Source organism: Telmatherina bonti (assembly GCF_933228915.1).
Source record: "Telmatherina bonti genome assembly, chromosome: 15".
NCBI classification, from domain to species: domain Eukaryota; kingdom Metazoa; phylum Chordata; class Actinopteri; order Atheriniformes; family Telmatherinidae; genus Telmatherina; species Telmatherina bonti.
The window spans coordinates 16249832-16264255 of record NC_136613.1 but is presented as its reverse complement, the minus strand read 5'-3'; the positions used below and the strand labels follow the sequence as shown (position 1 = coordinate 16264255).

The window sequence follows — 14424 nt, the reverse complement described above, 5'->3', positions numbered from 1 at the left end:
ATATAATATATATATATATATATATATATATATATATATACTTAATATTATTATTATTATTATTATTATTATTTAATGAGGTTGTTGTGGGTTGAAACATACCTTTCACAGAGGAAGGTTTGTCAGCAGCTGGTTTTAATCTGAGCCCCAGTTGACCGTAAGTATTCCCACCAAACATTAGCAACCTTCCATTATCTGTAGATGCATTACAGAGATTGAAATTAAATTAAACTTAATCAGTTAAATCTAATCACTTATCTATAAGAGAATTTATAGTTTTAATATCCAGATGATGTACCTGAGATGACAGCAGAGTGCTCTCTGCCACATGTGATATGCACTGGGTGGTCATTTCTTAACCAGAATTTGCTGGGTACGTTGTCAGAAAAATTGCTCTTTCCAAACGTAAAGATGGCTCCTGTCTCTGGAGAAAAGTGTGTGATTCATTTTCATGCAGCTATGACTAGGAATGACACTGTCTGGGTCAGTAACTTGCAATGCATTTGCCTTATTTAACGCCGGCTAAATCCCAACACAACCTGCTGTCAAATCTCAGGCGGTTTAAGTAGCAGCAACGTGACAGAAATAGCAACAGGTTTACGCAGCATACGCGAGGGAACTGTTAGCAGAAGAGAGAACAGGTGAGTATAGGGAGGTGTTTTAAAGCTGAGAGGCAGCGAGGTGAAATAGGAAGTATTCTCACCAGGTATGTCTGCCTCAGTTTGCCCCGTCATCTCCGCCGTTGTCCTCCGTCACACCTCGTCACCCAGCTGATCCCTGCTGGCCAAGTGGTCAAGGAGAGATCAGACTGGCAGGACTAAGCTAAACCTGGTTGGCTGGACTTACGCGACCCAGGTGCACCCATGCAGGTAATGTTGGCCAGGTGATTGATAGATAGGCTATTTTGGCTTTGACAGAGAAGTAAAATAAAAAAAAAATGCAAGTATAAGCGAGTCCTTAGTAGACTTGAAAACAGCAATACCATCCGCGCAGCACTCCGTTTAAGATGGGTTATAGGTCATGAAAAAGCTTTCCATTTTCCTGTGATGTGCAGCACCACATTTAATAGTCAAATACACTCTGTAAAGTTTCAGATACATATATGCATATATAATAATACATCCAGTGGCTCTTGCCATTGTTAGAGCAGCGCAGATGCTGAACAGCAGTCAGTCTTTACCAGTAAAATTTCATCTGGATCTGATCCAAGATGCTCTACTAGAGGCCATGTAAGATTATGGACTGAGATAGATAGATAGATAGATAGATAGATAGATAGATAGATAGATAGATAGATAGATAGATAGATAGATAGACCGTTTATTATGTTTTTATGGGTGTTTTGTTTTAATTTATTGGGATCATTTTTAAGAAATAAGATAAAGGACTCACAAATCGCTATATAGTATTATAACTTTTATTCATCTGGACCTTGTGGTCAACATGCTCAAGGAAAGAAAAAAATGATCGTGTATGAAGCTGAATTGGTTAATTTACTGTCACATGGAGATGAGATAAAGTTCTTTTCCAAGTCTATAATTATTACGTTATGTGTGTCACAGCTAGAGGCCACGCCCCCTCAGTCCAGCAGTGACGTCACTGCAGCCACGCTGCAGGCAGCCCTGCCTCCATGTGTCTGGGGCAGTCAGAGAATGACAGCTGCATTTCTCTGATTTAACAGACACACATACGTTCTTTAACATTTCCCAGGAGCTACTATGACTTCAAGGTTGTTGCTTATTAAAAATCCCCTTTCAAAATGTTTGAATTTTTCCCATTGTCGCTTTACACGAGGATTTAGGTAAGAAACTTAACAAAACTTTATGTATAGAAATTGCCCAATTTTGTCAGCATTGCAGATACTGTTAGTAGAAAGATAAAATGTGCATTCACCCTTTGTTCTGTCTCTTTTTCAGCACTGGAGTAGCAGACTTTGATCAGGTGAAATTAAAAGGCCGCAGCTTTCTCACACTTAAAGATTTCAACTCTGAAGAAATCAAGAGGCTCCTGTGGGTGTCAGGGGACCTCAAGCATCAGATCAAACATGAACAACAGGTATTACCCTGAAGTGGCAAATTTCAAAATCTATTTGCTCAATATGTTCAGTGTAACTTTGTGGCGTCTAGTTTAAATAAGTAAACGGCTATTTCTGTTTCAGTATCTGCCTCTTCTACAAGGAAAGTCGATTGCAATGATATTTGAGAAGAGGAGCACCAGAACAAGAATGTCCACAGAAACAGGTGTCTGTTTTGTATGTCAGCATCTGCATGTGGATCTGTTAGACATTCCCCACCAAATAACAGAGGTCAATCTATCCAGGAAAAATGACAAGTCTACACAGATGAGCTGCATGGATGTTTATTTTATTACATTTATGTGAACACTTTAACTCAGTACATCTTCATGCTGCTCACTAGCCAGACACTATTCATCCCTGTCATTGTTAAAAGGAACAAAAGATCTGCTGAAAGAGGACTTTCACTGGCGGCCTTTAACAAAACACCGTAGAGTTCTTTTACTCCTCTTCCCCTTCATATCCCATCAGTGCCTGTATGGTTCTGTTTGGTTTTTTTTTGTTTTTGTGTGTTGCATAGATTCTTTTCAGGCTCTGGTCTAGTTGGTGTTTATGGAAATGAAAGTTGCATTTATCTGATAATTCCAGGTTTTGCTCTGTTGGGTGGGCACCCTTGTTTTCTTACCTCACAGGACATCCACTTGGGAGTGAATGAGAGTTCCACAGACACAGCGAGGTGAGTCTTACAAATATGGGATGTATACTGTATCTTATAGATTAATAATTCATGTTTAATAATGTTTAGGAGAGAAGGAGGTAATTGGTAAGGATAATAGTTATTAAATGTGAAAAAGAGCTTTACCTGCACTATTATGTCATCACCAGGGTTCTCTCAGGACTCTGCGATATTGTTTTAGCACGAGTGTACAGCCACTCAACGCTGGAGGAGTTGGACAAGGAGGCGTCTATCCCCATCATCAATGGCCTTTCTGACCTTTATCACCCTATCCAGATTCTGGCAGACTTCCTCACCTTACAGGTAGTCCTTGCCCACAACATTTTACCTGATATTGATCCAGTACATTAAAATGAAACAGTAAATTGTTCCCCTTTAGGAGCATTATGGCTCCCTTAGTGGACTGACGGTCAGCTGGATTGGCGATGGGAACAATGTCCTCCACTCCTTCATGATGACTGCAGCCAAACTGGGAGTTCATCTCAAAATTGCTACGCCGAAGGTTTAGATCTTTTGACTGTCATGTGCTTTGATAATTCTTTTACTGTGCTTGTTGTCTTGTTTGTAGTTTATGCTTCAATAAAACTGTACATTCATGCACAGGGTTATGAACCGGAAAAAAGGGTTATTGAAGAGGCACAAAGGCTGTCCAAACAGGTGTGGCCCTCTTGGACACCAGGAATTTAGACAGATCACAGTCATTTTCTGATTTGAAGATTCAGTCTGAGCTACTTTGACGAGTAAAAGTGTTTTTCTGTCTCAGCATGGGACCCAGCTTGTTCTGACCACTGATCCAATGGAGGCCGCCTATGGCAGCAACGTGTTGGTCACAGACACCTGGGTTAGCATGGGACAGGAAGAAGAGAAGAAGAAGAGGGTTAAAGACTTTGAAGGATACCAGATTACAATGCAGGTACAAAAGGATGTAATTTAAAGGCAAAAGCCAAAAATCATTGCACCAGTTCCTGTATCTAATCTTTGGAAATTAAGAAGCCAGCATTTATCTCTGCAGGTGTCTTTAGTAAAAGGCTGTCATGTCAGATTTTCACTGCACAATTATCATGATCAAAAGCCTTCACCATAATTATATTATCTCAGTATCACCCTAGGGGAAAAAACATAAACATTTAATAAACATCTATTTATTTAACAGCACATGATGTGCCAATACTGCATTATAATTTCATGTTTTGATATTGGTCCATCATAGACAGGAAGTGTGGCCAAGCCAGACTGGACCTTCCTGCACTGCCTTCCCAGGAAGATGGAGGAAGTGGATGACCACGTATTCTACTCGTCCCGCTCCCTCGTTTTCCCCGAGGCTGAGAATAGGAAATGGACAATCATGGTGGGTAATCTGTTGGAAAATGAGGATTTGCTTGCAGTTTTGAGCAAATGTGTTTTCCTGTTGGAATATCCTCAATATATTAAGGGTCACAACTCATCTATCTTGCAGGGCCTGATGGTTTCTCTTCTGACTGACTACACTCCACAGATCCCCATGCCTAAGTTTTAATAAGCTTAGGTGTTGTTTTGACCCTCGACAGGCACCCCAACGCTACATGTGATTTTGTTTACATTGTTTAATACACCTTATCAGTGTCATTTGTTGAATATAAAATTATTATTAGCCCTGCGATGGACTGGCGAGCTGTCCAGGGTGTACCCTGCCTTTCGCCCGAAGACTGCTGGGATAGGCTCCAGCTTCCCTGTGACCCTGAACTGGATTAAGTGGTTAGGAAAATGAATGAATGAATGAATGAATGAATGAATGAATGAATGAATGAATGAAAATTATTATTGTCACACCATAATTAATTTGTTTACATTTGGTGTGAGACAGGATGCAGGCCAGCAGTGAAAATGTGTATGTGAAATGTGTGTGTTCAGCCTGACAAATGGTTTTTTTGGCATTTAGGGATTTTACTGTCACAGTTTTTTGGGTTTCATCATGGTGGGCATTCCCAGTGGAGTGTGAAGTTAATTGGATGCACTGCATTGGAAACTCTACAAACCATCTTCCAAAGTTTAATATTGTCTTGTTTTTCCTTTTATTCTTTCTTTTCTTCACTTGTTGCTCTGAAACAAAATTAGGAGCAGCATGGAATATGTATCATCCTTGTTCAGAGTATGAAAACAATTGCATTTTATGGCTGGTATTGTTCTCCTTACATTATTTCTACAGGTCTCTTGAAAAAGGTATTATTGCATGTACAAAATTGTAGTTTTTAGTATTTTATGTTGTTAAATGTCAGGAAAAGGACCAGCACAACACATGAATTGATGTGTTTCTAAAGTGCCCAGAGATGACATTGTTGTAAAGTGGTGCTATACAAATAAAGCTGAATTGAATTTAGTTGAATAGTAAATGGAATGATTGTATTATGAGATTAATAACCCTTGTTTCTGGTTAAGTGTTCACTTGGGACTGCAACATTGCAGAGGATTAGTAAAGCTGTCAGTTTCACATTATCCCTTGAGGGAAAATATGCAAAAATTAAGAAGATGTAATAAAACAAATAGAATTTAAGAAAAATATTATTTACAAGGTGTGGATTTATAAAGCTGTCACACTATATAATGATTTTAGTTCAGGTGTACACAACTTTCCATTTTGTGCCTGCAGAATTTCACTGGGACAGTGGTATTGAAACTGAAGAGCAGCAGAATCCCTCCATGTTTTTCATTAATTAAAGAATTCTTAAACTGCCTTATATGAAGTTATGTGAAATCACTTAGATTTTTTAAAAGAAATATTCAAAGTTGTTTAGCTATCATTGCAACTTATAACAAATATGCAACCATTTATATGTTATAATTAAAGAAACACACGATGGACAAATAATACCATGTCAACCTGCAGAGTAAAGCTTTCTACTATTGTGAGTTTGCATGTGTTAGCCGTGATATCAGCCTCTTAGGTTACAAGAAATTTTGAATCCCTCTTCTTTACTGAATTTTTTAAGTGCATTAAAGTTTACAGGCATTTACTCATGCAAAAGCCCATTTTAAAGACCAACCAAAGGCTTTCAATCAGATTAAGTTCTGGTCTTTGAGTGATTGCAACACCTTGATATTGTTTTGTTTTTCAGTCACTTCACTGTAGACTTGTTGCAATATTTTGTATAGTTTTCCTGTTAAATGACCCATTTGCAGCCAACTAGATGTTGTACAGATATGCTCACTTTTGACTCAAGACTCTTTTATGTGACTGAAATAAGTTTACAACTACAAACATTATTTTAAAAGACCATTAATGTGTGATGGTTACTTTTTTCAAATGAGGAAAAAACACTTGATTAGGATAGGAATTAGTAAATAGAAAACTATAAGTAGCTGCACAACATATACATACTTAAAAACTAGTTCCATTCAAATCCACCACTAAGTAATATAATTTTATTGATACCCTGTATTTCTGTGGATTTAATACTTCTGATACTTGGAAGTATTTTTCCTAGTTCATTGTTGCAATAATAACATTTATATAGTGAAACGGTTTTGTGGGAGTGCGCCCCCAAGCGGACAGATACGGCAACGCGCGCGGTCTCTCATTGGAGGACTGGAGATGACGTATTTGTGCGGGAAGCTATGATCTCCGTGTGTGGTCCAGACAATAAAACACGACGCTGCTTAACGCTTCATTCATTAAAAAGCAGCTCTGTCAACACTAAACGTGCACACGAATGCTTTATTAAACAGCAAGAAAGTCTACACAACATGGAACTTGGAATCCTAAGAGATTCTTCAAAAAGTTCGCAACACAAAGAATATTATGTTTATTTAATGTAACATGTATAAAAAAAAATAAACCTGCACATAGCGAAGAAAAATTACAACAGTTGTTTTAATTGTGATATGAAAACAAAGCAGTGTTCCGCGGCGACCACCCACACACACCGAGGGGTGGCTGCAAGAGGGAGCTGAAGTTGGGGTGGGAGGTGGAGGAGGAGGCGGACGCCATTGCAGCCGCAGCTGGCCGTTTGAGATTTGTCTGAGGAGAGACAAATGATAGAAAAGTAGGACATGTCGACCGGCTTTTAGGGGGGTTTTTATACCCATTTTCCACTACTCTCGGTGTGTGCTTTTGAAACATATGAGGAAGATGGACGTTCCGTCTCTGCAGAGCAGGGAAATGTGGAGCCACAGCGCCGAGCCAAAGCAGGTAAAGAGCCGAGTTTCTGGGGGACAATGGGGAAAGTTTTAGCCAAACTTTGCTAACGTTAGCCTTACCTCTAGCAAGCTGAAACTGGGGTGCTTGTCCTCACAGTGCTTCGCCCTTTTCACGAAATACGATCGGCATTTAGCTGCTCAAAACAGAACATATATATCGTCAATCCATTAGGTTTGGAGTAAACTTTCACTTAGAAATTCCCAATCTCACAGAAAGCTAACAGCCGCACACAGGGATGTCAACAAAGATGCGTTTCTGAGATTAAAAAAAAAAAAAAAAAAAAGATGGAAACAAAGGGTTTTCTCTTTCTTAATGCTTGACCTGAACACTGAATAAACATCTTTCAGTTCAGGCTTTTTGTCTTTGGTGATTAGAGAATGGGACAGGTTATAAATGCTGACACTGTCCCGTGCTCTACAATATACATAAACACCAAGTGATTATTTAAGCTGGCGTTACTGAATAATTTTGACACATTATAATATTATTAAACCATCATCACGACAGTACTTTGTTTATTTGTGTGTGGTTTTTTTTTTTTTGTTTGTTTGTTTGTTTGTTTTTGTTATTTGAGACAAATGGATTACATTGTGGTTTTCCCATTGTTTATCAATGAAACAATGGTCACGTGCCGGTGTTGGTGTGTTACTAGTGTCTATTTACCTGCTTATAACCACATTTGTTAGTTTTTACATACTTTATTGTGTAACAGTCAAGACAAGTTCACATTAGCTGGATATTAACTTGTACTGGTAACTTCAGTTTTGTTGCCTTTTCTTGGATTAAAACATGTAAAGTTTCATTATTCCATATTAGGCTTTCTTGTCTGATTTTTGTGTTTTCAGTTCTGACAAATTGACTTGTCATTTATATATTTAGGAACATCAGGAAAACCAGCTTTAAAACCGAAGTAGTCAACATAACCTGTTGCTTTTTTCCCCCCCATAATTCATTACTTGCTTGTGAAATGAAATGAAAAATACTTTATTAATAATTATATAATAATAATAATAATTATAAATAATAATTTTTAAAAAAAAATTATAATGATTTATAATAATTAATTTTATTAATAATAATTATTAATAATTATATGGAGATGACTTATGGTTTAGGGATGCTCATTTGTCAGTTTTTCTTTACATGTTTGTAATCATAAGTTCCTCTTCAACAGTCTCCTACCCTTGCCTCACCTGTCCGGTGGCCCAGTCTTTCACCATGAACACCAGCAGGAACTGCACCTTGGTGGGGAATGGCGAGGGTCTGGCTGTACTGGAATCAGTCTCCATTGTGACCATCACACTCCTCGCCTGCCTGGGGAATCTGTTGATCGTGGCTACCCTTTATCGCCGACCGTACCTGCTCACACCCAGCAACAAGTTTGTGTTCAGCCTGACCTTATCTAACCTACTTCTGTCAGTTCTGGTGCTGCCATTTGTGGCTGTGAGCTCAGCGAAGAGAGAATGGGTGTTTGGGGTGGTGTGGTGCAATTTCACTGCCCTGTTCTACTTGCTCATCAGCTCAGCTAGCATGCTCACCCTTGGAGCTATTGCTATTGACAGGTTAGTGCCATATCTTAACTGCATCCATTACTTAATCTTCTATATCTTGAAAAAAATGTATTATAATGTTTAAAACTTGTATTTTTTGCTTTTTATTTGGCTAAATTATTATGATATAACAATATAAGGTAATTGCACTATCTACAAATAGAGATGCCATGATTATACATTTCTTGAAAAACTGTCAAAGAAATATTGGATAGTGAATTAATTTCCCAAACCTATATACGTGTCAAATCACATAAGTCTTCTTTTTAGGGCTTTAAGTTTTATGGATTTCTTAAGTAAATAAATCTTAAATATTAACTCTGGATTTGTTCTTAGAGAAAACAGGTGAAAACATCTACAGGACCTCTACTTGGATTTAATAGGCTTCTTTCTGGACAAAACATTATGAAAATGGCTTTGACCATTTCATTTCAACCTGAGTGGAGAAGTTACTGTAGAAACCAAAGAGTGTATGGTAGAAACACAGGTGAAACATCTAGCTTTAACTTCCAGCGGTCCTTCAGCTGAATGGTGGCTGTTTAATACAAATAATACGGAGAGTGTGGAAAAAAAGAAACAAGAATTACCTTCGCATACCTGGAATTAAATACACTTTCTTATACAGACTGTGACTAAAAGCCACGGACCTCATGCCAAGTTGATTACGTTTGAACAAAGAAACTATGCTTTAAAAAAAAAAAAAAAGAAGTATTCAGTTGTTATTTTTCTCATCTTTAAAATGTAACAGTGAGTTACCCAGACCAACCAGAGTCATACAAGATTACAAAATGACATGATAACATTTCATTTCAGTGTTACAGCAGATTAACATTAAACTATAGTGCACTGACTCCAGCATGAAAAGCTGCTGGTTATCCTACTGGAGGTGGAACATATTCAGTGCATTCCCTTTCGCTGCAACATTTTACATCCTGCTTTGAGCTGTCATCTACAACAGCACTTTGGTCTTTTTTTTTTGCTTCTTCTATAACCCCCGCCCACAAAAAGTCCAGACTGGATGGTTTAATCTGTTACGATAAACAGTAAACACAAACAGAATCTCAAAGGTAGTGAATAAATAAAACAATAAATTAACCACAACAATGAATTGTCATAAGAATTAAAAAGTATTTATTTTAAGACCAGACCTTAAAGATTGATCATGATGAGGTCTGCTGAACATGCAGGAACAGTTTGTTTTATTTTAGGGCTGCTGCAGCAGCAGCGACCCGACCTCATTTCCAAAATGACTAAAAGCAGCGGATCAGTAAAAATGAGTGATCCCGATGCCACATATGGTTGGAAGAGGTCAGAAAGGAGCTAAGACATTAAGTTCCTGATATATCAGCTGTAAAATCTAAAATTCAATCAGCAGTAATACACAAAAAGGAAGAATAAAATCAGAACACATGGGATTTCTTTCCATAAACTGTCAGCGGTTCAGTGTATCTGATGTCTTTTATTTTCCTTGAAACATTAACAGATGTCAGGTGTTTAATTATTTTTGTAAAACTGCCTTTTTTGTGTAACTGAATTAGATAAAGAAACACTAATGCAACCAAAGAAAAATTAGTTATTAGTGTATTTCAGTGTAAGTCAGAATGTAGCTTTTCAGTTGAGACTGGTAAACTGCTTGCTTGGCTTGTGGTATTTTTCTGGATCCTGTCCCAGCTCAAGTGATGTGAATTAGACATGCACACACAGAAAGTAACTCTCCATACCTGCTGATGTGAAAGTACTTTTCAACTAGCAAAGATTAAATTATTTTCTCATCTTCTCACTCTCTTTTTTTAAATAACAAAATGATCTGAAAATAGCCTGCAAACCCAAAACTAATCAACCTGTTTTCAGCATTTCTTTCAGATACCACCCAGTGACATCTTTAGAACCAAATATTTTATTTAAATAATCATTTTGAAGTTTATTTTAAAAGAAAATAAAGGTGGCAAAATAATCCCATCACTCATTTGACCAGTTTACTTGCATTTGAAACCAAGCTCTTTAGCTTGGGGTTGCTTCCTCAACTATTTTAAGCTGCTGTTGCAGCTCTAGGAAAACATTCCTGTTGTGTTTTTTAAGCACTAAAAAACACTTTTTGATTTTGTATTTACAAAATAACTTTTTTCTGTATGGGGGGTCATTATTTACATGCATTGTACTTCAGAAATGATAATTTAAAACCACGAGTTTAACTATGTATTCCTGTTCTCAGGCATTACAAAGTGACCACTGTAGGAGCCACTGACATTTTTTCTCAATAGCCCACAGTCCACCCCGTTCTCACTGCTTCCCTAATTGCCCTCAGCACCTTTGGGGATTTCTGATTACAGTTAGTTTTTGTTTTCATGCCAAGTCCTGTCTTTCTGTTTTGTTCACGGCTTTTGGCTAAATGCATTTCAGTGTTTTTTTTTTCCTTCAAGTTTTTGCTTCTGTATTACTCACTTCCTCGTACAGAAGAGCTGCCTCTGTATTATTTGGATAAGAAGTGTCCCTCGAGAAAGACGCTGAACATGTTCTCAGCAGATTTATTCACCGTGTTTTTATGTAATCTCAACAGGTACTATGCCGTCCTCTACCCGATGATCTATCCCATGAAGATCACGGGAAACCGAGCAGTGGTCGCCATTGCCTATGTGTGGTTGCACTCGCTGGCGGGTTGTCTACCTCCTCTGTTTGGCTGGTCCTCCTTTGAGTTCGACTGCTTCAAGTGGACATGTGTCGCATCATGGCACAGAGAACCAAGCTACACAGCCTTCTGGGTCGCCTGGTGCATCCTTCCCCCTTTCCTCATCATGCTAGGCTGTTATGGTGTCATTTTCCGCGTTGCCCGTACAAAAGCTCGCAAAGTGCACTGTGGGACTGTTATTGTGGCCCAGGATGACTCCACAGCAGCTCAGAAGAACGGACGCAAGAACTCAAGCACCTCAACTTCCTCTAATGGAAGTCGGCGGAGCCTCATATACGCAGGAAGTCAGTGCAAGGCCTTCGTCACCATCTTGGTGGTAGTAGGCACCTTTCTCATGACCTGGGGCCCGTATGTTGGAGTGGTGTGCACTGAGGCTTTGTGGGGACAAGGCAGTGTATCTCAGGGGGTGGAGACTCTAGTGGCCTGGTTGGCTTTCTGCAGCTCAGTGTGCCATCCACTTATCTACGGCCTGTGGAATAAAACTGTGAGGAAGGAGCTGCTGGGGATGTGTTTTGGAGATCGCTACTACAGAGAGTCATTCGCCACACGACAACGAACGTCCCGCCTCTTCAGCATCTCAAACAGAATCACAGGTGGGACGATGGCAGAAGCTGTCTTTCTCCTGGAAACCAGCTCAGATGTCTAGAACTTATTTGAGATGTTATCATTTATGTATAAACCTGGAAAGGCCATGGTTTGCTCCTATGTAGTCGTTGAAGAGGCAATTCTACAACCAAACGACATAACAGCACCAGACCACAGCAGACAGATTTGACTTTTGCACGAGGAAGAAACAGAATTGTGTATTTTTGTTGTAAACATGTTGCAGAAACAATGAAACAGGTCATTTATTGTTTTCAGATTACAACTATCTCTAAATAGGACATATTTGTTTTGCATTGTTTCTGGATAAAAATATTCATTGTCAACATGCACGGTAGACCGTTTCTGTACACTGTGAATAGAAGGCTCTGGGCAGTACAAAGATGCCTCTGCCTGTGCTAGCGGTTGAGGTTTGCACTTATTTACACATTTGTAAGGTCACACAACCACCTGTGTTTTTTTCCAGACTTGGGAATGTCCCCACACCTGACTGCCATGCTGGCTGGTGGAGGACACCTGTTGGCCCTTGGCAGCAGCACCGGAGATACAGGCTTCAGTTTCACTCAGGACTCCAGTAAGTGATGCACACGGGAAGAAGTAAAACCACATGCAAAGTGGATACCATCCATAAAAGATCACAATGTGTTTTGATAAGTATTTTTTTTAGAAAATTTGCATATTTTTATCTTCTTGTACCAACCGAAAATAATTCTTAACTGCATTTTATTTTACTTTATTTTGCTTTACTTAATTATCTAACCTTCTTTTCTACCAGACAGATCATTAAGATGTTCTTATTTACAGTGATCACCTGGAAACTGTCATCGACTTTTGAGAATATTAAAGAGAAAGGAGGAAAATGCCAATTTATAAAGGCAGCTTTAAAAAAAACACCCACTGCTTGCATACAATCCCAAGCACCCTAAATGATAGGAGGCAATATAGTCAAATCAGCAAGACAACAAACAAACAAACAGATTAAACAAAAGCGAACAAAATAAATCCTATTAAGCTAAATGGAAAAAAAAAAAACTGCATGTATCATTGAGGATGTCAATAGAAATATCTTATAAAGCAGACCTGGAAAAAAAATCCATGCAATTTCAGTCTTATTGTTGATCATTTCAGTGTTTTGCTGTAGTAGGTTAAATTGAAAACATAAAATTGAAGACATAAAGCTTCTTGAGAGCAATTTTTTTTTTTTTTTATGATTTATCAATCAGTCTTTTCAGTTGTAGTTCAGGGTGTACATGACTAAAATATCACTGTTGGCATGGCTGTCACATTTGCAAATCTACCAAGTATGAAGCAGAGACAATACATTTGTAGTTTGTAGTTTAAAACCTCTTTGCCTTTTTATAAACGCTTTAAAACTGAAGTTGTTGTAAATGATAATTTGCTTGTCACTTCATAAAAAGTTGGACTTAAAACTGACTAGCTTGAAAATAAGAATAGCAAAGAGTTGCACACATGAGGTTTGGAGGACTGGCAGATGGTCTAACTAACCCTCCCACATCCTTGTTATAGTCAGCCGCACATTCCTGTTTCACAGCTCATGTCTTCTGCTGAGGACTGTGTATTCAAGGCATGTAATGTCATGTGTAACACGCAGACTCATCTCGTTGTCCAGCTTGTTTGTGTGCTTTTCTGTCTGAAATGACATCCAGAAACCACTGCCTTTTGTTTCCCATGCAGGCACAGACGTGATGCTGCTGGATAACTCCGTTACAGATGGCTCCTCCATCCTGCTTCACCACGCAAATCCATCCGGTAAGAGGAGGAGCTCAGTGACCTTTGAAGACCAGGTGGAGCATTCCAAAGGTAACTTTATTTCTCTGCTCTGCAGGAAACTAGTAATGAAGAAACACACTTTGTACATGGTGAATGTTTAGAAGATGAATTTGAAGTTAGAGAGCAAAATAAAAAAAACAAAAACAAAAAGTTTCTTTATTTTTCAGCTGAAAACACATCTTCGGTCCAGGTCCATGCAGAGGTCCACAAGTCTCTTGACACATTCGCCTCCTGCTTGGCAAAGGCCATAGAAAGCGATGCTAAGCTCACTTTGTTTGGGGAGAACCTGGATCTGCAGGGGGGACTTTTCACAACAAGGGCGCCACAGAGACCCAGGTACCTGGACGGTCAGAGACTGAGGCTGGAGAGTATCGATGAAGGGATTGTCAAAGATGACAGGGATGAGGAAGAGCAGGATGTGGAGGAGAAACCCATCTAAATGGACCCAGCAGGTCTAGTCTTAAGTCACTTGTATGTGGTCTCTCAGTGCTTGGTGGTACAGCTGATGAGGTCTTGACTCTACGTGTGGAGGCTTCATCCGTACTTGAAGGAGGAAGAGGCACATTATTCATTCCACTTTGGACCAAGTGCACTTATTCAGCATCTTGGCAAAATTTTGTATGATTCATGTAATTAGATAGGAAGCCTTAACTACTGTAATCTCAGCGGTTTGGTTGTATTAATATGTTTTCTATTTTTTCATGTTTTCTCAAAACAAACATGCTTCATTAGAGCTCCATAACAAGCAAAAAAACTAGTCGTCTTTCTTCTAAAAGGCTCCTATTATCACTCTCCTTTTAAAGATTCTGCTTCATGACATTAAGAAAATAGTTTCCACTGCAGATTAGCTCCACATGCAAAGAAGAGGCG

The 14424-nt window shown here is 38.8% G+C and overlaps 2 protein-coding genes across 2 annotated transcripts; both read left to right on the top strand.

The window, feature by feature from the left end:
- The first annotated feature begins 1678 nt into the window (after nucleotides 1-1678).
- Nucleotides 1679-5100, top strand: otc (ornithine transcarbamylase). Its single transcript, XM_079253685.1, has 10 exons — nucleotides 1679-1801; nucleotides 1917-2055; nucleotides 2159-2240; nucleotides 2663-2750; nucleotides 2900-3053; nucleotides 3130-3252; nucleotides 3354-3407; nucleotides 3514-3663; nucleotides 3961-4098; nucleotides 4207-5100. The coding sequence occupies exons 1-10, from the start codon at nucleotides 1719-1721 to the stop codon at nucleotides 4264-4266; spliced, it is 1071 nt and encodes a 356-aa protein (XP_079109811.1). The 5' UTR covers nucleotides 1679-1718; the 3' UTR covers nucleotides 4267-5100.
- Nucleotides 5101-6831: 1731 nt separating this feature from the next.
- Nucleotides 6832-14402, top strand: gpr161b (G protein-coupled receptor 161b). The gene is made up of 6 exons (XM_079253912.1): nucleotides 6832-6915; nucleotides 8099-8486; nucleotides 11032-11753; nucleotides 12230-12337; nucleotides 13459-13584; nucleotides 13722-14402. The coding sequence occupies exons 2-6, from the start codon at nucleotides 8143-8145 to the stop codon at nucleotides 13991-13993; spliced, it is 1572 nt and encodes a 523-aa protein (XP_079110038.1). The 5' UTR covers nucleotides 6832-6915; nucleotides 8099-8142; the 3' UTR covers nucleotides 13994-14402.
- Nucleotides 14403-14424: the final 22 nt, after the last annotated feature.

Excerpts from the sequence above, each read along its gene's own strand:
- otc (XM_079253685.1), top strand. The coding sequence starts at position 1,719 with ATGACTTCAAGGTTGTTGCTTATTAAAAATCCCCTTTCAAAATGTTTG. Across the intron at positions 3,664-3,960 it reads GATACCAGATTACAATGCAG|ACAGGAAGTGTGGCCAAGCC; the intron begins GTACAAAAGGAT and ends GGTCCATCATAG. Across the intron at positions 4,099-4,206 it reads ATAGGAAATGGACAATCATG|GGCCTGATGGTTTCTCTTCT; the intron begins GTGGGTAATCTG and ends TCTATCTTGCAG.
- gpr161b (XM_079253912.1), top strand. The coding sequence starts at position 8,143 with ATGAACACCAGCAGGAACTGCACCTTGGTGGGGAATGGCGAGGGTCTG. Across the intron at positions 12,338-13,458 it reads CAGTTTCACTCAGGACTCCA|GCACAGACGTGATGCTGCTG; the intron begins GTAAGTGATGCA and ends TTTCCCATGCAG. Across the intron at positions 13,585-13,721 it reads CCAGGTGGAGCATTCCAAAG|CTGAAAACACATCTTCGGTC; the intron begins GTAACTTTATTT and ends TTTATTTTTCAG.